This window comes from Oreochromis aureus, linkage group 16 (genome assembly GCF_013358895.1).
Source record: "Oreochromis aureus strain Israel breed Guangdong linkage group 16, ZZ_aureus, whole genome shotgun sequence".
In the NCBI taxonomy this organism is placed as follows: Eukaryota; Metazoa; Chordata; class Actinopteri; order Cichliformes; family Cichlidae; genus Oreochromis; species Oreochromis aureus.
The window spans coordinates 13,541,439-13,567,503 of record NC_052957.1 but is presented as its reverse complement, the minus strand read 5'-3'; the positions used below and the strand labels follow the sequence as shown (position 1 = coordinate 13,567,503).

General features: G+C 39.2%; 1 protein-coding gene across 1 annotated transcript in view; it reads left to right on the top strand.

Annotated features, from left to right (window-relative positions):
• Window positions 1–26,065, top strand: part of abca12 (ATP-binding cassette, sub-family A (ABC1), member 12) — a 45,887-nt gene that overhangs the window by 5,677 nt on the left and 14,145 nt on the right. Inside the window, 33 exon segments of the mRNA XM_039600109.1 lie at window positions 130–588; window positions 873–1,331; window positions 1,617–2,543; window positions 2,729–2,835; window positions 3,976–4,082; window positions 5,421–5,620; window positions 5,904–5,980; window positions 6,820–6,950; window positions 7,825–7,989; window positions 8,618–8,773; window positions 8,943–9,144; window positions 9,482–9,621; window positions 10,220–10,339; window positions 10,494–10,584; window positions 11,163–11,342; window positions 11,829–12,144; window positions 12,795–12,909; window positions 13,197–13,526; window positions 13,918–13,987; window positions 14,093–14,227; window positions 15,050–15,208; window positions 15,303–15,486; window positions 16,042–16,260; window positions 16,931–17,127; window positions 18,300–18,457; window positions 19,135–19,368; window positions 19,529–19,676; window positions 20,485–20,731; window positions 21,957–22,046; window positions 23,065–23,152; window positions 23,320–23,447; window positions 24,159–24,246; window positions 24,544–24,652. Coding sequence (XP_039456043.1) covers window positions 130–588; window positions 873–1,331; window positions 1,617–2,543; window positions 2,729–2,835; window positions 3,976–4,082; window positions 5,421–5,620; window positions 5,904–5,980; window positions 6,820–6,950; window positions 7,825–7,989; window positions 8,618–8,773; window positions 8,943–9,144; window positions 9,482–9,621; window positions 10,220–10,339; window positions 10,494–10,584; window positions 11,163–11,342; window positions 11,829–12,144; window positions 12,795–12,909; window positions 13,197–13,526; window positions 13,918–13,987; window positions 14,093–14,227; window positions 15,050–15,208; window positions 15,303–15,486; window positions 16,042–16,260; window positions 16,931–17,127; window positions 18,300–18,457; window positions 19,135–19,368; window positions 19,529–19,676; window positions 20,485–20,731; window positions 21,957–22,046; window positions 23,065–23,152; window positions 23,320–23,447; window positions 24,159–24,246; window positions 24,544–24,652 — 6,536 coding nt within the window.

Sequence of the window (26,065 nt, the reverse complement as noted above, 5' to 3'; positions counted from 1 at the left end):
AATCTCCAGATTTTGAACTCATGTTTATATTTTTTACATGAGACAGCTTACAGAGTCACAGTCACAGAGACCATGTTTGATGTACTGTGCTGCTTAACCTGACATTCAGTCAATTTCTTTATTCTACAGTTTGTCTTCCATCAAAATGCTCTCAGATGAATTGCATAATGTGGCCCCGGCCCTGCAGCCCTACATGGAAGCTCTTGTGAATGCTACAGGCTACATCCTGGACAACTATCAACTACTTCAACAGAGCACATCAGCCGAGGAACTCCTCAAAGAAGCAGCAATGCGCTTCCTTTCCTCTGCAAACATGTCCTCTTATGATATCTTCTCCACGACGGCAGGGAACACGACTGCATCTCTTTATGACTTGACAACAGAAATGATCAGACGGATGATTAACATTAAGGCATTTGGTGATGATCCTATGATTTACCAAGTCTTGGAGGAATTTTTGAGATCCAGTGACACAAACTTGATAGCAGAGAAGGTGGCCGAGTTGTCTATGTGGTTAAACTCCACCGAAGCATCTGGGATAGATCTGCTGAGTGAGGCTCTGTTCAGATCCTATGACATTGTAAGAAGGTAAGAAATGGGAAATCCCTGTTAATAAGTATAAAGACTGATGATAAGGAAATATTTCTTCTTCCTAAATCTGAATAAGTTCTATGTAACCATTGTATTGAAGTGATCGATTAAAAATTTGTTTCATTATATTCAATGAGTATTTTGGCGTTCCAATAATCTCCAGATTTTGAACTCATGTTTATATTTTTTACATGAGACAGCACAGAGTCACAGTCACAGAGACCATGTTTGATGTACTGCGCTGCTTAACCTGACATTCAGTCAATTTCTTCATTCTACAGTTTGTCTTCCATCAAAATGCTCTCAGATGAATTGCATAATGTGGCCCCGGCCTTGCAGCCCTACATGGAAGCTCTTGTGAATGCTACAGGCTACATCCTGGACAACTATCAACTACTTCAACAGAGCACATCAGCTGAGGAGCTCCTCAAAGAAGCAGCAATGCGCTTCCTTTCCTCTGCAAACATGTCCTCTTATGATATCTTCTCCACGACGGCAGGGAACACGACTGCATCTCTTTACGACTTGACAACAGAAATGATCAGACAGATGATTAACATTAAGGCATTTGGTGATGATCCTATGATTTACCAAGTCTTGGAGGAATTTTTGAGATCCAATGACACAAACTTGATAGCAGAGAAGGTGGCCGAGTTGTCTATGTGGTTAAACTCCACCGAAGCATCTGGGATAGATCTGCTGAGTGAGGCTCTGTTCAGATCCTATGACATCGTAAGAAGGTAAGAAATGGGAAATCCCTGTTAATAAGTATAAAGACTGATGATAAGGAAATATTTCTTCTTCCTAAATCTGAATAAGTTCTATGTAACCATTGTATTGAAGTGATCGATTAAAAATTTGTTTCATTATATTCAGTGAGTATTTTTGGCGTTTCAATAATCTCCAGATTTTGAACTCATGTTTATATTTTTTACATGAGACAGCACAGAGTCACAGTCACAGAGACCATGTTTGATGTACTGTGCTGCTTAACCTGACATTCAGTCAATTTCTTCATTCTACAGTTTGTCTTCCATCAAAATGCTCTCAGATGAATTGCATAATGTGGCCCCGGCCTTGCAGCCCTACATGGAAGCTCTTGTGAATGCTACAGGCTACATCCTGGACAACTATCAACTACTTCAACAGAGCACATCAGCTGAGGAGCTCCTCAAAGAAGCAGCAATGCACTTCCTTTCCTCTGCAAACATGTCCTCTTATGATATCTTCTCCACGACGGCAGGGAGCACGACTGCATCTCTTTACGACTTGACAACAGAAATGATCAGACTGATGATTAACATTAAGGCATTTGGTGATGATCCTATGATTTACCAAGTCTTGGAGGAATTTTTGAGATCCAATGACACAAACTTGATAGCAGAGAAGGTGGCCGAGTTGTCTATGTGGTTAAACTCCACCGAAGCATCTGGGCTAGATCTGCTGAGTGAGGCTCTGTTCAGATCCTATGACATCGTAAGGCCTGTCTTGTCTGCCCTGGCCAAGATGAACACAGACATGCAAGCAACTGTAGAGCTCCTGGAAGACTTAGTAGGAAACTCCATTGCTATGTTTAGGCAGTTGGTAAGCACCGGTAATGTTCCAGACCCAATGGTCCAATATTTGAGTGACTCAGAAATGACAGACGGTTACCACACACATTTGGTCAGACGCAGACGTGATGCCTCATCAATGATGACAGACCCGATGAATGACTTCATAGACCTGTTCTACATTGACTACCCAACCATGTTCAAAGCTATGGCTGTCCCTCCTACAACACCAGAAATTATGGAAACAGCCCATGTGTTCTTTGCCAATCCCGATTTGAGCATTGTGATGAAGGGAGCTACAAGTGGCATGCAGTGGGGCTTGAATGCCTCTCAAGAAGAGACCGTTGATGCTGCACTTGGGGTACTCTCCTTCCTCACTCTCCCTGACGTCTTTGAAAAGTAAGTGTTATTTTCATGTCCTTCATTGCAACTCATCTGACTGAAAAGGATGTGTCTTGTGCATTATGTAGTGTGAGATCTATATTTGCTCTAGCTTCAAGAAACTTTCATTTTAGTTTGTTTGCCTTATAGTCAGCTATTTTAAAAGCCTCCATTTAACAAACAGTCCTCCCTATTTCCTGTAGGTCATCAATGGATCTCCTGAAGAATGCTGTGGATATGCTTCCTGATGCCTTACCATACTCCTCTGTGATTAAAAATTTCACCAGAGCACTAGCCAATGAATCTCAAGGTAACTCAAGAGTTCAGTTCTTTTTGACCCAGTCTGGACATTTATAGTCTTCTGTGTCCAAGAGGAGCATTATGCTGAGAAATGCACATTTATTAGTTAAACTAAAGTGACTTCACCTTACTGACTCCAGAGTGAATCTCCTTTTATCCATGCTTAGTCTAATTGTTGCCATGCTGTCAAGCTCACGCTGATGCTTCAGCTTGTGTTTACATACCTGCTGGGAAGGTATGTACATATAAGCAACAGTCTGCTATTAAACAATCACACAGCTTAGAGCAATGCCACCCTTTTCTCCAGCTTTTGTAGCGTTTGCGAGACCATAGGAAGACCAGAATATATTTTGCCAATGCTGTTGCTATTGTATACATGATTAAAGTATTGCAAAATTAATTCTGGAGATATGAGGAATAAGACTTCACACCAGCTTAGCTTGAGCTCCCAAAGAGCCCAAGGCCATATGGCCGTTCTCCAGCAGAAAGCCACTCAGCACCTTTTTAAATCTCATTAGCAAAGTAGAATTCAATCACTTATCCTGTCCGCCCTCGCTAAACGTCTCCCCTCGCACTCACACAAGTGGACATCTATGACCTCCTTTTAATTTGCTTCTGTGCTTGTGTGATAATGTTTTTAGTGCATAGAATCACTTTGTAAGCAGCAGCAGCTTCACTTCTCTGCAGCCCTACTCATATTTACTCACACACACACACACAGATGCACTCACGCACAGCCCACTGTTGTAATTGCAAAGGCCTCTAGGTGTTTAGCAGCCTGAGATTAAACATCAACATTGTCTAATTTTGGACTAATTAAATATTCTGTCATCATATCATGCTGCCTGAGGTGGTGCCTTTCTTAGGGCTTGTCAGATGCGTTTTAATGCACGACAGCATCTAGTACTGCTGGCCCTTCTGGCCCCATCAGTCTAGTACAGGGTTTCACTTTAAGCACATCATTTGCTGCTTGCTGCCTGATGACGATGCCCCGTAATGGTGCAAGTTGTAATGAAGCCCAGTGGGATGTCATGTTATTCTGTCACCTTACAGCCCTTACTCCCTAAGACTACAAACTCTAATAGCATCCCTCTCACTTTCATTTTCCCCTTCCCTTTCTCGCTTTCTCTCTCTCACTCACTGTTCACAGAGAACATGATGCTCGTGCAGCAGATCATCCGAACAGCTGGTCAGCTTTTCCAGATCCTCCCAACAGACCCACAGTTTAAAGAAAATCTAGACCTCCTGAGATTCCTGGTTTGTGACTTAATTACTCAGATTGCACACATTTATCATTAAAACAAAATGTAAAATAATAACTCACAACTTAAAATTACAGATGCTCGCTGCTTCAAAAAGCAAAACAAGTGTCTGGGTTCTTTCTTATAATTTAGAGATTAATCGTATATGAGAAATTGGTAACACCATTAAAAAGTTGTTACTATACTTGAGAATCCCAGGGTTTTATTCCTTTTACATTGTGGAAAATACTTGCATGCAATAGGTTGCAATGTGTGCTACCAATTAATAATTTTTATTTGCTTGGAAAACTTGGCATGCCAAATTTGTTCCTGCTGCACGTTCCATTAGCTAACCCTAGTTATGTGATAGCTTGTAATTCAAAACCTGGTTGAGAATCCTAATTACACTAACTAAAAGGTAATTATGAGGTAAGTCATAATTATACATGCTGTTGCATCCCCAAGATGAGGTGGAAGCAGTGTGTTTCCATGGAAAACACTGTGTGGGTTTTTATATATTTTACTAACAGATGATTTAATTAGAACTACTTAAAATGTATATCCTTTTGTTATTGCAGACTTCACACATATAGTCTCACTTGTGCTGTATATACCTATGAAAATATAGTTTTTAATTTGATTCTTTATTTAGCTGAAGCCTACTTTTCCAGAGAGACCTGTGCAAACTTGTTAAACTGCTGAGTTTAATAAGTAGCCACAGCATTGACATCAGTATTCCACAAAAATAACACTGAAACACTTTGAACAAGCCCTGTTTTTTTAAGGCTAATAGTGAAGCTATCTCAAACGAATATCACAGCAAAATGGGTAATATACATGCCTGTCCACCGTGTACATTTCACATTTGCCTCTCCAAAGTGTGAAATGCACATGTATGCAGAAGTTGCAGTAAAGCAGAGGGAGTTTTTTTTTCAAGCAAACATGAAAATAATCATAGGAAAGGGTTTAAACAGACATGAACACATTTTCATGTAAATACATATTAGCCATCTAGCTTAATCATTTCTGGTGATTAAGGACCCCGGAATGTACTTCATACATTCTTTTTCTCACAACCGAATATACACGCATGTGGAAGTTGGTAATGCAACTTTTGCATGTGGGTCCATTTATGCTTTCCCTCTCCAAAGCATGAAATGGACAAGGTGAAATGCTGTGTCCAAAAAGAACAAGTTCATTTTGTTGGATTAATTATAAATCCTCAAAATATGTAATTTTTAATTTCCCCACTGAGTAAAATAGTCCCACAAGAGACCAGTTGATCTGTCTTGCATATGTTTAATCTTTAGACAAACTCGTCATTGCACTTCATAATGTGACTGATTTCTTACAGGTGTGTATGTTAGAGGATACAGAGACTGTACACCTCCTGATGCAGAGCCTCAACATAGAGTCCGGTCAGCTTTGTAACACTTTCCTGCCCAGCCTAGAGGTCATAGTTGAGGGTCTGGTGATGAACACAACGTCTCTGGTTGATATCTTCTATCAAACTGTAATCGGGGACCCCAGGAGCTACAATGTCCACACAGACTGGTACAAAGATGTCATCATCCTTCTGTCAAAGTTTTTATTTCAACGGTTTTCCTAGCAGAGAGTAACACTTTCTTCAAAGAAAGCTGCTCTTGCAATTGACTAGAGATTTACCTATCATTTAATTTCCAAAATACGTTGTATCACTGAATTGTCCAAGCTCTGTTTGGATAGTATTGAGGTCTGGAAAATCATATATATATATATATATATATATATTTATTTTATTTTTTTTTTTCATTTATTGCTCAAAGTGGGTTTGTCTGTTTTCTGTTTGTGATAACAGGTCTGCTGTGCTGAGCCAAACTCTGGGCTTTAACATCAGCAGCGTGAGCTCTCTCAACATTAACAGCACTTCCTCAAGTGAGATATTTCTTTATGTTGCAATAGTTTAAGAATTTTGCACCTTAAAATTTTTTATATGGAAGAAGGAAAGTTTATATGTAAAATTATATAGCAATTTTGTCCTAAATTAGGCGTATTGTGACCGATAAGTATATTTCGAACTGTCAGAATTAAAAATGTAAACTTTTAGTCATGTATTATTATTTGTTTCTTCCACGTTGTAGATATTACACAAAATACTAATTTTAGCTCACCCTTCGCTCATTTCCATCTGATGCCCCCACTTTGTCTTTCCGTTGACCACTGTTCGTATTTGTTGCTCGTGTAAACATCAAACCCACCATTTCACTGAGTGTGACTGGCTGGAAAACAGTGCTATGTTTCTAAACATGTTTTTTTTTTAAATATATAAAAACATCTACCAGGAATTGTGAGGCTCCTGCATTGTTTAGACAGTGCCTGTGTTCCTCTGGATGTAGAGTTGGTTGTCTGCCAGTCAGAAATAGTTGGGGATCAACCCCTGGCTTCCCCAGTCTGTCAAAGGGTCCTTGGGCAAGATCCTCAAGCTGCTTATTGCTCAAGTTGCATGTGATTGTTAGTAAAATCGGCTTAAAGACATTCAGTAAAATCACCATATAAACGTATCCATGACATTCTGGGCCTTTCAGTATTTTAGATTAATTGTTTATAGATAAGCATATTTTTAGAGGTATATCAAATAATGTAAAATAAATTTTAATGAACAATTTGTAACTTTCAAAGTCTATTTGTAATTTTAAGTCTTAGAAAAATATACAGAAACAGCAGGAATCAACTGACAATATTTGATCTGTATTCACTTGACATTTTTTTCACAGGAGTGATGACATTTGGTGAGATGCTGAAGAATAAAACAGACTTTGTTCTGGACGTGCAGCAGTACATGGATTTGGATCCAGCAACTCTTGACCTCCTAATGAACAGCACGCTCCCTAACAACAATCTAGTGGTAAGCCAAAGACAGCTTGTGTCACTGTTCAGTAAATTTGAATACACACAACACTGAGTCTATAAAAAAAATCCAGAGTCGGTAAGACTGCTTCAAAATACCACAGCTTTAATATAGCTTTGCTTTTTACTTATTTTATATAGTACATTTACAACAAAGCTCAAAACAGGCTGTATCTTTAATGTTGCAGGGAACATTGCAAGCCTAATGAAAATTACTCAGCAACTGGTCACTGTATTTAGAAGGTTTCTCTCGAGCAGACGTACAGCAGAGCAGAATAAAAGGCTGCTTTCTTAATGTCTTTGACTGTGCACTGCAGATTATGTAAAAAAAAAAAAAAAACTACAAAGAAATCACTTAAATAGAGTTTAGCCAGCAGGAGGCAAAACATGCCTGTCTGCGCAATACATAGGTGAGTAAACTGACAAAATAGACTACTAAGTGGCTGCCAGTAACATTTGTGACTTGCTCATTCTTTGAATTGGAGCAAACTCATTTCCATGATTGTGAACATCTTTAGTGCGGTTTAAACATCTTTCAGGCTTTCACCTTCACGAAGCCTCATAGTATTTTTTCTCTATCCAAAACTCATGTTAATAAATATGCTAGACAGTGTCTTTTTTATTCATTTATGTTTACTAAATGGGACAGAACTCACACCCACTATGTTTCCAAATGCCTCACCAGTACAGGGATTTGAAAGTCGGCTGCCCACAGAGACCTCAGTTAGACAGTGTGGAAATGCAAATTTGTTATTGATGATATATATGTGCTATAAGGCCTGTATTTTTGTGCATGACATGCCTCCTTCCTTCTGCTCCCCTGTTGGTCATATAGGCTGGTTCTTTAACTCTCTTCATGTTTTTTGGAACAGATCCTGTCCTGGCTGTTGAACCTGCGTCACTGCCCCTCCACACCACTCGCAAACATGGAAGAGGCTGATCTGATGAATACCTTCTGCTCTCTGTCTGTTGAACAGTGGTACACATTGTCACTGCTGATGACTCAACATCTAAACATTGAACAAGTGTTATACAAAGTAAGGCTTTAAGTCTATTGTTAATAATTGTTATGTAAAAAACCCCAAACACACACACTCTCACGGACACACACACAAAAAAATGTGGGAATTCTGTCACGGCACATAAATCTGTCTTCAACAAAGAAATCATTTTTATTGGGCAGTCACAAAACATGTTTTTCCAGGGTGTGTTTGTTTGAGCAACGTGAGCCAGAAAAAATGCCTTTGTACAAGAAAATGTTTGTTTACTAGACAAACCCGTTTTTCCCCCAATGGCTGAAAACTCATCCAAGGCTCAACAAAGGTTAGGCCAGTAAAGGTTAAATGCAGCATTTTATCTGTTTGACCATGATAGGTCATTTTAGTTACTTACAAAATTTGTTTTATTTCATGTAATCTAATTTTTGATTGTGCCTTTTTCTCCTGATATAAAACTTGTTAAAGACGCACAACCTCGGCTTATATGAAACTTTTCCCTGTGGTTTTTGGTGACATGATAGTAGCTAATCACCGAAATGAGTTATTTGTTGGGTGTTATACTGTAGTGGTAGACCGATGTTTTCAAAACCCTGTAAAATATTAAAGACAAGAAAGGCGAAAAAGTGTTACAGTGATTAAAGTGTGTTTAAATGTTTTTTTCTTTCAGATGGTTTTGTCTGACGACATACAGACTGTGGTGGGAATCATGGTTTGGGTGGCTGAGGCTATAACAGACATGATGGACAAGATGCTTCCTGCCATTAACCAACTGCAAATCTACCTGAACAACATCAAAAACCTCAACCATTTTAGAACCAAGTGAGTTCTTTTAACTGCTCCACCTTTACTGCTCTTTATCAATAATATATTCATGTTTGTGAGATCACTCAACTTACACCTAGCCCAAGCAAACAATGTGAATGATTCAGTACTCTGCTGCATTCACAGTACTGAATCAGATAGTAAGTAACAGCATCATGCTTTTTTTTTAGCCACACCCAGTGAGGCAGCGGAGGTCCGCCACTTCCAGCGCAGGATCATTCGTTACCCTTTCTCGAGCGCTGTGCAGCAATGGTATCAAGGCTCTTTTTGGAATTTCCAAGCTGCCCCTCGTCTCAGAGTCGGACCCTTCCATTACAGACAACCCACAGAGGGAGGAGATGATTGAGAGGTTCAAGATACCACGGAATGCCAGTATGTTCTGAAGGGAACAGATTTTAAAATGGAACTCTGTCACCTCTGCATTCATGTATATTTGCTCTTGATTCACACAGTTCCATTACTAGTTTCTTTCTTTTTTTCTTGTAAATCAGCAAAAGTAGTTATGTAAGAGCCACAGTCAAAAGCAAACAAGTTTAAAAGAAGGATATCTCGATAAAGTGCACAACAAATGGAGAGCAATTCTAGCCAGTTGTTGAAAAGCTGTTATAAAATTTGGAGCTCCTGTGACTTTGCATTTTGGGCAAAAAAAGCCTCGTCCACTTTTGAATTCTGCATATCTGATCTGCTCCTCTTTTGTGTCTTTGTGTAGCTCCCTTCTGTATGAACATGTACCTGGACATGGTCAACACCACAGGAGGAGCTATTGCCTGGGCCTTCCTCAAGCCAATGCTGATGGGACAAATCCTGTACACACCTGATACACCCAGCACACGTGCCATAATAGAGAGGGTATACAATATATGCAATATAAAAGAACAAATGCATCTAAAGTCAGCTCTTGTGCTCCATGCACACAACAATAGACTGATGGATTGAGTTTAGTGGGAACCTTGCTGACTGATAGTATTGTGCTGCTTTGCTGTTTAAACTACTTATGTACTCACCTGCCAGCAGCTGCAAGATCATGGCTGGCCCTGTGTATAGTCATCTCCACTTTCTTTTCTGATCCGTTGACCTTGTTTTTCACTTCAAACATTTTAACTGGGGATTAGCGACTCCATGACCTTCACGAAGTTTATGTTCTAATCCTTCAAAATCCCTCATCTGAGGCCTTTTTTTTGCTAGAGTTATTATCACTGCTATTTCTAGATATTTTTTTATTTAGTTGATTTTAATTTTTTATTATTCATTCACCCCCAGCCACATGTAGCAAACAAGAAATATTAAAATTTGACAAGATACACACTTATTTGTAGGCATCACCATCTCCAGCTGTAGTTCTGTTTTGAGCAAGTTTGACTTTGTTTTTTTGTACACTGCCACCTTCACAGCTTCATACACATAACCAACTATTTTACATGTTCTTGTCTGTCCTATCACTGCTCAGGCCAATGCCACCTTGCAAGATTTTGCAAATGTAAGGCAATATTCAGAAGACTGGATAAAATCCTCCAAGTACCTCTTTACGTCTGCGAACAAACTCAAAAAGACTTTGCCAATGCTGCAGGTATGAAAACTCAAAACTGTCGTCCTTGTATCTGATTATTCTAGCTGGCTTGCTGTCATATGAAAATATAGAGATAAACTATGCAGTGGTCTTCAACAAGTTTCTGCAGCTGAATCTTGATGTCGTCTTTTCCACTCTTTCTCCCCTTCTGCAGAATTCCCTTGGCAATCCCTTTGTGAAGAACTTCATTCAGAGGCTGACAGGCATCAATGTAGACAGAATGCAGGAGACACTCAGCAGCTTCTGTAAGTGAGCATTTGAAGGTCTTACTTTTGTAAGCTGCATATACCACGTTTACCTTTACATTCCCATCTTGCTTATTACTGGTAAAATATCCACACTTCCATGGAATAGGTGAAAGATGAGACTTTACAGGAAGCATTAGATTTATTTCTGCATGGATTTCTTGGGCTGTTTCTTCTTGAGTCAGTCAGTTTTTCCCAGGTGTGACATTCACATACATGTACGCTTAATTTGATCACTTGTATTGTCAGACTGTGTCTATTTGAGTTATCATATAATAAGGCAGAGAATTGCCTGGAAGAGATAAATAGTTGCTTCTGCTGGCTGACATAAAAATTTTATTAATGTTAGCGCATTGTTACAGCCAATGTGATATAACCCACCACTTTGGTAATTACATGATACGAATAAATTATTCCACCTTTATTATCAAATGCACTCCACAATTACCACATTATTTCCGATCTGCAATGTAAAGTGGTGCCATTATTTTTAGGTGCACTCTATTGCCATCAAAGATAAAACTGCACCTGGAGTTTTAATCCTGTCACTAAACTTCTAAATCTCATTCTTTTCAAAGCTAACATGACACTGATGCTGGAGAAGAACAAAGAGATAGTGGATCACATCAACACCTTATCCACCTTGATGGTTGACATCTCTTCCTGTATCAAGTTTGACCGATACCGTGGCTTTGACTCTGCCGACGAGCTCAACAGTGCAGCGCAGGAACTTGCCAAAAACCGTGATCTCTATGGAAGTGAGTAAATGAGTTGAATCTCTGTGTGAAAGGATGAGATCTACCAGACTATGTCACGTGTATCTAGGACCAGCAGTGGTTTCTAATCTGCTTGAGTGAAAGTTAATTTCAGTTGATCTAAAGTTCCTTAACAGATGAAATTATGTGTATGAGAACACAACTGACCTAGAACAGTGTAATGCTGTAGAAAAGAACTGTGATATCACCTTAATAATAGGGGAAATTCCAATGATTCACCCATTAGGCTCAGAATAGCAAATGACTACAGCTCACTTTTACAGCCACTCAGGTTGTTATTGTGCCTTTCACGACCTTTTCTCAACTAGTTTCTGGGTTAGACACTAGTGTTTTCTCTAAAGGCTGTTGATAATGTATTAAGATGAGATAGATTACAAGGGATGTGACCCTGCAACTTTGTATTTAGGGTAATGAATTACGAAGTTAGTTGGGTAACCTAACAGTGAGGTTGTACAATCTGCCCTTCAGGTGTGATCTTCAAGCTTCCCAAAGATGCAGACTCATCCAGAAACAAGCGTGAGGCCACAACCTCTCTGCCTCCCGAAGTCAGCTACACTATCCGCATGCATATGGACAATGTAATGCGTACTGACAGAGCCCGGAACGGGTTTTTTGTCAAGGAGTCGTACATCTCAGCCAGACAGACAATGCGCTACAACCGGGGATTCATCTACCTACAGGAGAGCATCGACCGAGCTATCATTGAGACGCAGACGGGACAGAAAGCCAAAGAGACAGCCGTGCAGCTGCAGCCATTCCCCTATCCGTGCTATCACCGGGATGAGTGAGTTCATATTCACAGTAATATTCACAATTAAGACCAGAGTTATATAATACCTACCTATAAAGGAAACTCATCGTATACTCTTCAGATATATATATAGATATATATGTATGTATCTAGTTCAACATTTTTTTGGCATCAGTATGCCACATTTTGTCCAATAGATCATGCTCAAACCTAATATGTATGCTTGTGCTTCCCTTCAAGTGTGACATAAGATACTCCTGATATCTCTTATAAGAAGAATGAGCAGGCCACAAACTCTAGCAGGCTGCTTTGTGACCAGCCATAAGATGTAGTGATCCTTGCGTTTCCCTCATTCTGATTTATTACTCAGTTGCACAATTTCTGATATGATAGCTGTGAAATATGGATAGTGAATCTGTACAATTGCAAGCACTAAAAGCCTGTCTATCAGGCTCCAGATATGACTGGCAATAAAATAAAAATACAGTAGAAAGGCATTTATTTGTGTAAATAATACAAGGATCTGAAGATTCCTGGCAGAATCTGCAAACCACCCCAATGTTGCTCTTCCGCTATCTGTCAAGTCAGTGACTGAATGATAGGCGTTTTCTTCTGCTGCTGCTGACAATGATTGGATGTTTTCAAGGAATTTGATTGACAGTTGCCATCTCTGTATTCCCCAGGTACCTGGAGGCCATCTCTTTTGTCTTCCCTCTTATGCTGATGGTAGCCTGGGTGTTGTTTATTGCTGATTTCGTGAAGAAACTTGTGCACGAGAGAGAACTGAGGCTGCATGAGGTAATGTTTTTTTTCCCCTGAAAAGAAAAGTTTTGCTTTTCTTTCCAAAAAGTAATTAGTCACCCACAGTCGTTTGTAAATACAAATTATTTCTGGTAAACAGACAGCGTGATAAGTTAAAAAAAACAACTGAATTTTATTTTCTCGGCCATGTAATTCCTGATTTTGTTTTTTCACTTTCTAAACTTTCATTCCATATTTATTGACAGGCGCCATTGGCAAAATAGGCACAGGATCTGTTTTGACAGTTCCATAACTGTTTTTTTCTCTTCATGTTTTTCTTACAGTACATGAAAATGATGGGAGTCAACACACTCAGTCACTTCTTTGCCTGGTTCGTGGAGTGTTTTATCTACCTGCTGGTGACCATCATCATCATGACACTGGTGCTGAAGCACGGCAAGATCCTGCCCAACAGTGACAGTTTCCTCATTTTCCTGTACCTGTGTGACTATGGCTTGAGCATCTTAGCCTTCAGTTATCTTGTCAGCTCCTTCTTTGACAAAACCTACATCGCCGGCCTGAGTGGCAGCCTGCTTTACATCCTCTGCTTCTTCCCCTTCATCATCGTCACCGCACTGGAGGGCAGTCTAACGCTCATCCAGAAGAGTGCCTTGGTAAGGCTCCCGTGAACCTCATTTGTCATTATTAAAGAATATGAAACTCATTTGTATACTCTGGAATAATTTAAACACCAAGTAATGTAATTTGGTTTGCGAAGATAAATAATGTAGAAGAAGACATGGTGACGTTTAATTTCATTTGAAAATGTTGTTTATTCTATCCATCTTAGAACAACATTTTTTTTTGTTGTTGTTTTTTTACAAAATTAATGATTTTTTGTTTACATTGTCTCAAAATATGACACTCCTAATATGGGGATGTCTGCATAAACAGACACACACACACATATATATATGCACATGTACATGTGTGTGTATATATATTTTTGATGCTCCTTTTTCTGGTTTTGCATCCTGTTTGATTTCCCTCTGTCTTTTTTGACAGGGATTGTTTTCCCCGACCTGTTTTAGTTACGCCAGTCAATACATGTCTCGCTACGAGGCCCAAGGAGAAGGTACAAGCATGTAGACATCTGACTACCATCAAGATCTCTTTGATATGTGAGCTAAGTGAATCAGTGGAAGGCAGCATAAAACTTTCATTATGTTAACCTCTTTAGGAATTCAATGGAGCAACTCATACTCCTCGCCCATTGCTGGAGACACAGCCTCGTTCGGTTGGCTGTGCTGGCTGATGCTCATCGACTCTATCCTCTACTTCACCATTGGGGCTTACATTCGCACAGTGTTTCCAGGTAAATTGGGGCGCAAAAAATAAAAAAGAACAAATTTATTACCTCTTTCACTCAGCTATTGATGCTGATGTCCTGTGGCCATTTTAGTACCTCAGACATAGTTTGTCAAGCCGATCGTTATTATTTATTTATGTTTTAGAGTTTTTGTTTGCTAGTCTTTTTTGTCAGGTCAGCTGATATATACGCTGCATATAAAATATAGGTGTAGTCTGTTGATCAGAAAAGTAATGAGAAAAGGGGAAGAGTGCATTCTTCTTCATGGCCAGCAGGGGGCTGGTTGCATAGACGTCTATGGGAAAACAGCTCTCTCCTCCCTTGATGCATGAGTTTATGGTCTGGTTTGAAATCTTAATGAATACAGCATGATGTTCATTTTGTAAATTGTGGCGTCCATCTGTTTCCTAGTGTTTGATAGGTTGCTTCTGTATGAGTGTGCAGTTTCCCTGGCTTCCATAGTCAGATCCAAGCTTGCATGCTTGGTTTCAAAAAGATGGTGACAGCAAACATTTTCAGCTCAAGCCTTAAAAAGATAGCACTGTGCAACCAATGAATAACAGTGGCTGTGTCCATCTTTTATATACATCCTATTCTCAAAGAAAGTAATAGAATTAGAATAACACAGGTTAGAATTCACTTACAGGCGAATGTGTAAGTGTTGCCTTAAAATATCAAGTGAATTGTACATTAATCAGCTTCTAGTTGAAGCAAATGCATGTTGGTTTAGCTTGGTTTACTTTGTTTAGTAGTCCCAGCTTTAAATAGGTATGTAAATATAAATATATTGTGTATGTGAGATTTATTTGCAGTTATTTTACCCATTAGGAAAATATGGCATCCCTGCTCCGTGGTACTTCCCATTCAAACTCTCCTTCTGGGCTGACCTGTGCTGTGTTCGACCAAAGAAGAATACGGCCAAAGGACTTCTCTTCTCAAACATCATGCAGAATGACCAGCTTGCCTTCTCCAACAACAAGGGAAAAGGTGCGTAAAATTATAATGTGGCACACACAGGAACAAGGAATTCTTGCCTGCTGTTAGTTTAATTTACAGTTTGTCTTCTCTGTGTCTCTAACAGGAAAGAGCGCTCTTTCCACCAAGACTGGGGAAGACTTCTCAGAGCTCCCAGTTGGCGTTGCTCTCCATGGTCTCACCAAGACCTATGGTGACCAAGCGGCTATTCAAAACCTTAATGTTTCTTTCTATGAAGGCCACGTCACCTCACTGCTCGGTCACAATGGAGCTGGAAAGACTACCACCATGTAAGTGGGGCAGTTTTGTTCCTTTCCTCCCTGGCAGCAAAATGATCCAATTTAAAATGAGATTTTGTGCATCCCTTTAATCATTCCAAGGGTCTGATGCTGACAGGGAGATTGTTTTGTCCAAATCTGGCACAGCAAATGTACTGTGGTAGCTATTCGCCTGACGGGTCTTCATCAACTAGAGCACTTACATTTACATTTTAAATGCGACTCATTTTGCTGACGCTCTTATCAAGGGAAACATACAATGAGTGCAGTGGCAGAATGAGATTTAACACCACTGAAAAAACCAAAAACCAAGAAGGGATTTTATGCCCTATGATATTTTTGAGAACAATAAGTCATCATTTAAGAAGAAACTGCCAGGGAGAAAATATGAAAACTAGCAGATAGGACAAAAAGAAAAGGCATTTTCAGCTTTTCATGTGCCACCTAGTATATGAAAAGTCTTTTGAGCATGTTCTGTCATTTATAACTTGATCTGAGAAATAAAAATTGAATTTGTTTATTCATTTTTGTGAATTTTGTTAACAAATGCATGTATTCTTTGTGTAGGTCTCTTCTTACTGGGCTTTTTGCCCCGTCTTCGGGAACCATAGAGGTTTACGGTAGAGACATGCAGACAAACATTGAGAACGTTCGCAGGGAGCTTGGAGTCTGCATGCAGTATGACGTCCTGTTTGATCACATGACCACCAAGGAGCACCTGCTGCTGTATGGACAGATCAAGGCCCCACATTGGTCAGACAGAGAACTACATGAACAAGTCCGCACGTGAGTGACCAGAGCAGAAAGCTTGATATGCTCGGTGTATAAAAAGACGCTCTGTTTTAAGAATGATACCTTGATGATATATTTGACCTGTTACAAGCATTCTCTTTACAAGCTGCTTTATATGTACATCATTAAACTCTGTCCTTTGCTCAGTTAAAGGCATGGCCCTCAAATAAAAAGAAAATATGTGCAGAGGTTACGAGACTTTCATAAGAAATAATTGCCAGTGCTTCACAAGAGTGAAAGGTTATACAGGGGTAATTTGAAAATCAGTAATGGCTATATAGTGTATTTCCAAGTCTGCAGTAAGAAAAAAAAAAAAAAAAAAAAAAAATAACATCCCTGTTGTCTTTGAAACGCGCTCTTATTTTAGTGTTTTAGAGCTATCAAATATACCATGTGCTTCTGCAGGAAAACATGAGCAGAATACCATAAAACCATAAAAAGTTTTAAGTTGCTTCATGTGACTTTTTCTAGATGGTGAGCAGAATAGTAGTGAATTTAAAGGCAAGAAATGTACCTCTCTCCTGGTTTCAGGAAATCTCAAACCCCTGCTGAGTAACTGATAGAAGTGATGGAACTACAACCCACAAACTGGGTTATAATGCATTGAAAAAAAAAAGTTAACATGTGCTCCATCCTAAATGCTTTTCATCGACTTTGCTGCCAGGATCCTAGAGGACACGGGGATGTATGCTCACAGACACAAGCGGGTGGGCACCCTATCAGGCGGCATGAAGCGCAAGCTGTCAATCTCCATCGCCTTCATAGGGGGCTCTCGTGTGGTGGTTCTGGATGAACCCACTACAGGAGTCGATCCCTGCTCCAGGCGCAACATCTGGGACATTGTAATCCAGCACAAGAAAAGTAAGTCTGACAGGTACATTCAAACACTGAACACTGAAATAACATCCCCATGAAGTTGTTTCTATCACAGGAAATCTTAGACCTGCACATATGCAGCCTCAGTGGGCCAACTTTAGCTTGACTCGTCTGTATAAATCGCTGGTTTTTGTAGTTTTATTAATGCACATCCTCATTTCTCCTTCCTGGATGGTGACAAACGCCAGGTGCAGGGAAAATATCTCACTTGTCTGAGTTACACTGACTCACAGTTTGTTTTTGAATACAGTTTAAGGACTGGTTGATTGCTTTTAAAGCCCTTTAATACCCACCTGTGTACCCTTGCATTTTTATAACTCATATACCAAATTGTATATATATATTTTTAATTTGTTGTATTTGTCTATCCTTGTCTTTGAGGGAAACACCAGGTTTCCCTCAAAGACAGAAAGCCATACTCGTTTGAAGCACATTGTAGCTCTATTTTCTAACACAATATACGTATGTATGTAAGTGTGTAGCTCATATCTTTTTTAAATTACCCTTAAAGTACAATGTAAAATCTCTGTAGTACATAAAAAAATAATTGCACTGCATTTGTGCATTGTTAGTATTAAAAATGCACAGACAACTGAAAGTCTCACACTAGGGTTTTTCCTCTGAACACGCACCCTCCTATCTGTTTTCTAAGAAACACGGTGGGCAACAAGCTGTGAACCTGCAGGTTGCAGCTCACTGCAGGACTTTTCTCTGCTTTGTTTCATGAATGGACTTTAGTGAAGCATAATTTTAATATAAATGAAAAGGTATTTTTAGGCTCCCTTAGCAGATGTTTCTGGAAAATATCATGTAATTGGCGTCATCTCAGACGTTTGGGAGATTTTAGTGCCAGAAAAATCTGTTTCAAAATAAATCTTGCACATCTCTTGCTGTTTGTGTGCCTGTTTCTATGATGTGTTTGCATGATAGAGCTCGTGTTTGGATTTGTCTTTATAATGTCTGCTTTTTAGCTTGTTTATTTGGAGTTGCTGAAGCCATAAAAGTATGACAAAGCTTTACAGACTAGCTTAGTTGGTAAAAATAATCTTACAGATTTTTGTAATTTTCACTTCCATTTTACATTTGTGTAAGGTTTACCTGTTAAAGATGAGTGTAATATTTCATGACTAAATATTTTTATATGTGTGCCCTCTCAGACCGCACAATCATCATGTCCACCCACCACCTGGACGAAGCAGAAGTGCTGAGTGACCGCATCGCCTTCCTGGAGAAAGGAGGATTAAAATGCTGTGGATCCCCATTCTACTTGAAAGAAAAGCTAGGCCAAGGCTACAAACTCACCCTCACCAAAAAGGTAATCATCTAATCGCCATGTCAGTCGAAGCAATAAAGACTGCTTACAGCAGCTTTTTTCCACAACATGAAATTTTAATGAAAATCTACTTCCACTTATTTATTTTTTAGTGAAATATGCTTTCCCAGCAGACAACTGGTTCCAAAAATGAGAGAACAGCAGCTTACCTCTGATGCATTTTACTCAGAATGTTTCTTACCAGAGAGGCATCTTGCAAAGTAAATGGTCAGCAGGGGCGCAACATTTCACCAAAAGCTGGACTGTTTGTGTAAAATGAAACCCAGGGTTTTATCTTTTCCCGCATGACATGTTGCAATAGGTCAATTTGTATCAGATATATTAAAAAGGGCCACATGAACTGTGTTAAGACACACAGAAATGATGCCCTCTCATGGATAAATAACGATCTGATTTTGTATATTTTGATCAAACCTGAAGTTTCTGTCAGTATTCTGTACTTTAAGAAAAGTGCCTTCTATGATGATAGTCAGTCATGTCAGCAATCTAAAGCAGAAACCATCAGACAGTGTGAGGAAAAAAAGTGAGTTTTTCCAAGTTTATCTCAGCTTTGCTTAGTCATGTCATGTAAAAAATCCTGAAAAGCAGGAACAGTGTGTTATACGTTAGGTAGTGTGTTATAAGTAAGATTTGACTTTCTTCATCTTTTCTACTTGCAGGTGCAAAAAACAGAAGATAAACAGATTGACAGCGCTGAAGTTAAAGCCTTTGTCCAAGCCCATGTACCTGAAGCACGACTGAAAGAAGCCCAGGGCAATGATTTGGTCTACTCACTGCCACCCTTCAACTCATCCAACGCCTCTTCATACCGCTCTCTGCTTACCGCACTGGACTCCAATCTGGATGCTCTACAGTTGGGGGGCTATGGTATCTCTGACACCACACTAGAGGAGGTAAGCTCTCACACTGATGCCGAGGTACATTTAAAGGCCCCTTTGGTTAATATGATCCAAACTTTATCATACTAACATATCTGCCAGCATATCATAAACCATAAAATGTCAAAAATATCATATACAGATACTATATATTGTTTTTTATATATATTTGCAGGTGTTCCTCCAACTGACTCATGGACAGACAGAAGCTAAAGCTGAGGATGGCCTCCCATCTATATCAGAGACGGTTTCCGACACTATATCCATCGACAGCTTGTCTTTAGACGACAGTGACAGCAGCACAAGCTTCAGCGACAGGATCAGTGAGTTCACTGTTATTTTTTTTGTTGGTTTGTTTGTTTTTTGTTAACCAATGGCTGTCATCTTCTTTTGTAAAAAAAAAAGCTGCTAAACAGATACCTCTGACAAAAACAACAACAAAACAAAGAAACACTGATAAAAAGCAGTATATACTAGAACGTCAAGACAAGGCAAATTAAATGACAGAGGTTTTATAGTCAAAAAAGTTAAATTCTGTTAATATTCAACAGTAACTTTAATCATATAGAAGAAAACAAGAGACTGAAAATACACTACACAGAGAATAGATAATTTATAATCAACATAACATTTGTTCAGCATCACACACCTTTAGATCTCAGAGTTAACACTTGCCACTTCCAGCAGGCATGCATGTGTTAAAGTGAAATAAGAGATTACTATAAAAGCTTTGGTTACACTTTAAATATAAACACCACCAGCTCCAACAAGACAAATTCTCACAAATTAACTGGATTGATTTCTTAAAGGTGGCCACATATGGAACAATGGCTGTCAGAGTCTCTGCTTTTCAAGACATTTCGTTTTTACCCAAGCTCGTTATTTTAAATTTGACGTTTTCATACACAACCTAACATATTTTGCCAATACTCTGCTGAGCTTGTTCTACAACTTCTACAACTGGAGCAGTCTTCTTGATGGATTGCACTGTCATCTTTTGTGCCTGCATGGTACCCTTTAGCTTTACTGTCTTTAAAAGACAATGAAGGCTTCATAAAAGTACTAAGATAGCAAGTGAATTTGCCCTAAAATCATTCTCTCCTCGCTCTGTTCTCCTTTTCTGTGTTTCAGAACTTACCAGTTCATCCACAGTGACCGGCATGGCTCTGGCCTGGCAGCAAATGTCAGCTATCCTGATCAAGAGATTCCACCACAGCCGCAGAGACTGGAAGGGCCTGATTTCCCAAATCCTGCTTCCTGTTCTGTTTGTAGTGTTTGCTATGAGCCTGGGGTCTATCAAAAGCGACGTGCAGCACTATCCTGAGCTACAGCTCAGCCCTGCGCTCTACAAAATCGGACCAAGCTACTCCTTCTTCAGGTCAGTACCCGCAGAAAATACAGTTAAACCATAAAAAGTGACAAAACAGAAGTTAATTAGGCAAATAAGTATGCTTCTGTGGGGGAAAAATGTTTGAAATAGTTGAGAATATCTCAGGAAGTTATTTTTTGAGTAAGCAATAAATAAACACAGACAAGTGAAAATTCTACTGGAAAAGAGGAAAAGTAGTTTTATGATTTGCCAAAGTAGCAATATAAAACAAGCCCACACTTTTGGGCATTGTATCTGGGGAACCATATAAATCACATAAGCCACAGGGCTACAGACAAATATCATCATAACTGATGTTGATAATCACTTCCTGAACTGAATGGTTGATACACCACCTTACTCGACAGGTTCATTGGGGTCCTGCATCATTTGCAGGAGGCATGCCACACTTGTTATAAAAGGATTTTGATTTGATCCTGTAGTTTGTTGAAGGGCATGCAGACCTTAAAATGCGAGAGCACAAGAGACTATGTGAGGGTAAGAGATGTTTGAGATGAAGACGGCTACAATGTGAGATCAAAGGAAGAGAGATTAGGAGTGTCAGGAGATTGCAAGATGTCTTCATCCTCCCGATCTGCTGTTGTTTGATCAAGGGGATATGTAGCAAGAGAGAAAATGCTGAGGTGCCAAACTGTATCAGAGACCGTATGGATGCTCCTCCCATTCCTCTTTAGTTTGATATACAAAAAGGCTTGAAAAATGATAATTAATTATTCATCTCAGTAACAGTTGGTTTTTTTGCAGTGCAGAAGAAGGTTATAGGTAGTTTAGGGCTAGAGATGCTTCAGCGTTTCAACATTTTTGGAACACTGTGTTTTTTTAGTTTTTTCTGAGAGTGATGCAAATGTAATATGATTTTTATTTATGAGGCTACTTGTGTGCATTTTAAGGCAAGGAATGGTTTAAATAAAACAAATCCACTTAAATCTAAAGTGACAAGTCAAATGTCCTCATTCTTTCTCTATTTGCTCAGAGAAGCCATTCTAATGGTTACTAATGTAACCATTAGAATATCTTAGTTAGTAGTTAAATGCTGTTGATCCTTGGCCCCCAAATCATCACATAAATTAAGTAAAATCTGGCTGGCTGGCTATCAGCTGTATCAGTCTGCTGAGTGAATCCTCATGAAATAGCCTTTTGTGTCTGTTACATCCTCTTATTGTAACATATCTGGTGTTCCTGAGTCAAGGCTAACTCTTTTCTGATTCTACAGCAACCAGAATCCCAACTCGCAGCGTCTGGCAGACACCATGATGTCATTCCCTGGGATGGACACCACCTGCCTTGACAAGCCTGATAACCTGTAAGTAATTATACTACTAATGGCATTTTGTTTGTTTGTTTTTATCAGTGACATGCTGATTCCTGTACTGGCTTTCTCTATGTATTTAAGCCTTTGTCAAATGTACAGCGTTTTTATATTTCACTTCATCCAAGTCTCTTTCCATCTTTATTTTACAAGAGTTTCCTCTCTGCAATTCCTGTCGCTGTCTCTGGTCTCTCTCCTGTCCCTCCACTCTTCATTTCTCTGCTGCTCTGCTCAGTGTATGTGGCTGAAAGCCTGCAGCAGGACTCTGCGATGTGAGAGCATCATCTGTATTCCATAAACACCCCGTGTTTATAGGGAAGATTTTCCCCTTGCAGGCACTCAAATCAATGTTGGCACTCATGAACCAGACCTCAGAGGCATTTTAAAATTCTCAGCCAAATAAAAAAAGATAGTGAGAGAAAGAGAAGGGACAGAGAGAGAGAGAGAGAGACCCTGTCATGAAAAAAGAGCCTGCATGTCTGCTCATCATGTCCAGTAATTACAGCAGGACAATGGCTGATTACTGTATTTACATTTTTTTTACATATATAGAAAATATATTGCATCATCCTCTGATTATGATCATTGTTACTTGGTGTTAGAAATCTAAAGTAACAGGTGTGTATGCAAATAATATTGCCACAACCTGTTTTTGATCTGCACAGAGCGTCCCTGAAAGCATTTGGCAGAGAGCAAAATGCGTGGGAGTTGAACATCAGCCCACACAAACAGAAATTTCACACAATATGATATTACAGCACACATTAACAGCTTTGAAAACTGTTATCAAAGGAAAGATTTAGATCCTGATCTCACAAAAATCATGTAAGCCTACAGCTACTTCATAAATGGTTTTAGATTTTACAGTTTTCTTTCTTTTAGCGGGTCATCATATCTCCTCACTTTCAAAATATTTTCTGGGGTGTGTCTAGGGAGAGTGTTGTGGATTGTACCACTCACTGCAAACTCACTTCATTTCACTTGGTGAAACTTTTTTTTCCCTCTTTTTCAGCGACTGCACAAGAAACACAAACAAGTGGAGCTCCAGTGGAAACAGCTCGAAAGGATTCAGCATCTGCAAATGCACTCAGAAAGAACAGGTGAGACTAGGTCACCGAGAACAGTGCGATTGAGTGATTCTCTGTGTTCTCACTTCTGTGTGTGTGTGTGTGTGTGTGTGTGTGTGTGTGGCACATAAACGTGTTTCCTGTGCTCACATTTTTTTGAAAAAGGGAAGATATTTATTTATCTTTTCTTTGCACTGCAGATTTGCGACAAAGACAACTACCAGCCCCCCCATACGGAGATCCCCTCATCTCAGATTGTTTATGATCTGAATGGCATCAATGTGGAGAACTACCTAGTTTCTACAGCCAATGACTTCATAAGGAACAGGTGACTGGAGCTTATGTATCCATGTGGTTAATGAAGCCACAGTGAGACTTTTATACATGCCTCACTGATAATTTACTGTACTGTGTGGTGCAATCAAAGTATTCTCTGATTAAATGAGCCGAATTAAGCATTGTTCAAGTACATTCAAATTTCAGCATACTGTGGCATATTGCTCACAATTTTAAATCATATTTCATAACATTACATCATTAAAATGAGCTAACATAGTTAGGAATAGTTTGCAAATCTTTTCATTCATTTCATTTTTTTATTAATTCAGAGGAGACGATTGACCTAAATGAAATTCCGGAATTCTGCAAGCAGTCTCTGAAATAAAGTTTGTTAGTCATCTGGGAGGCTTTAAATGGTCTTCACAGTATTCAGTTGCATGGAATGACTGGTGTTTTACCAAAGAAAGATGTGCAGAAATCTAATTAATTATGAAAAATAGTTAGTAAGTGCCTAAAGGCATAGTTTTCCTGGTTTCTCAGCTTGACACAAATTGGTTTCTAGCACCTTGTTGATAATGGTAATCATACTTATAATTTGGGCTTGGGTGCTTTTACCCTGAAATGGTTCTCTCATCTGCATATGTTGAAAATTTACTCTTGATTAAAAGCAAAACAACCAAATGAAAATCACAGTGTTTTACATCGAGTTTCTCAGCATCAAGCAAAGCTCCTTGTTTTAGTCAGTATTTTGTTTTTCCAGGTACGGTGGTTTTGCTTTTGGCATGCCACTCCCAGCGGACTTAAAAATGGACATCACAGCTGTGCCGGAAAACCGTACGCTGTCTAAGGTAACGATGCTTCCCTGCCCCTTTTCTCATTATCAGATTAACTGCCGTACTGATTAGTTGTCAAGAGTTAAAACCTGATGTCTTAACCAAACGTGTTTACTCACCATCATTGTCATCATAAATATGCTTTACTGCAGGAATTGTGCCAGTGTAGATGAAGACGTCTGCCTTCTTTGTGTTAATAAAGTGTTTTTGTTGTTTTAATATATAGTATACCTACATTTCCTGATCTCTAGTATTGTGAATGATGTTTGTTTTTATGCATGTCTGTGTTTTTGCTTGTGTGCATGAGTGTAGGTCTGGTTCAACCCGGAGGGTCACCACACAATGCCAGCATACTTAAACAGCCTCAACAACTTCATCCTACGCGCCAATCTGCCAGCAGACAAGGATCCACGCAAATATGGTAAGCTAGAATTGGTGAAGAAAAAAAAAGTAAAAGTCTTAGTAAAGATGTTTGAGATGTCACTTCAGCTGATGGGGGATTCTGTACAAACAAATGCATTAATAGCAGACATCAGTTTTATCTAACTTTTGGAATACTGAAATGGATTTTGGCCACAGCTTACTCTTATTTGTAATGTGATTAAAGTGAGTTTTAGAAAATGTACCGTATATGTATGTTATGTTTGTGGTATTTTATTTTATGCCTTCAGGCACAAAATACTGGTAAACAAAGATAGGGTAAGGCAGAGATTGAAAAAGACATGACTGCACAGGAGAGAGGCACATCAGTATTAGGAAGCTGCCCCTCACTGATAGCCCGGTGCATTTTTTATACTACACGTACAGTAAAGAAAGCTGTAAACAGCGTGTTTACTCATGGTTCATTTCACTGGATTAAAGCCAGGGGGTGCTGTGTGTCCTTACGCTCACATCACTATGCATGGTGAATACTGATGAGTGCCACTCACTGGGGAGATCTGCTAAAGAGAAACGAGGCTGGCCCACGTTTTCAGTACTGTTTCAGCTTCTGTGTATTATCCTGACCATCTGCCTGCAGGCAGGAGTACACAGTCATGCACTCATACACAAATGCATATATAGAATTGCTCATAAAAACATGTATGAATAGCAGAACGGGCACACACACACATATTTATTCCCCAGTGGATGATAAAAGTGCTTGAGGGTAAAGTGTAACCATTTAAATGTTACCTGCAAACTCAAAGCGGTGGCAGGGGTTGTCTGGGGTGGAGATCCAGGGAGATTACTTTTCAAGGTGACTGCCTTATCTGTCAAAAATTATGTCCTAACCTTTGCATTGTGTACAGCACTTTAATTTTGGAGGTGGGCCCCACTGGATGTTTGCATCAAACAGATTTTTTTATCCCAGTCTTGCAGGATTTTTGACTACAAATTACCCACTGGTGCATTTGTACAATAACACTACTGTCCAGATCACTCCTACCTGCAACTGTGTTGTTTATTTCAGAAAGCATTGATTTTCTCACCTGTCTAATAGTCCACCTTTAGAAGATGTGAATTGAAAACACATGCTCAGCTTGAGTCTGTTAGAACTAAACATAGTATAGATAATCAATTTCTTTAGTTTAGCCAGTTGAACTACACGTCAGTCAAAATAAAGCACGAATATTTGCTTTTTAGGTTTTGGGCAAAATTGGCTTTTTAGGCGCAAATGGCTCAGGTTCTCTAAAATGGGGGTATTTGCTGATTTTCAGACTACTATGACAACATAAATAATATCTGTGGGTTAACTATACTTATTATTATAACTCTTGCTAATTATCGTTGCAAATACACAAACCAGGTATGGGAACATTTGAATTCAGTGCAGTTGTCTTGTAGTATCAGTAAT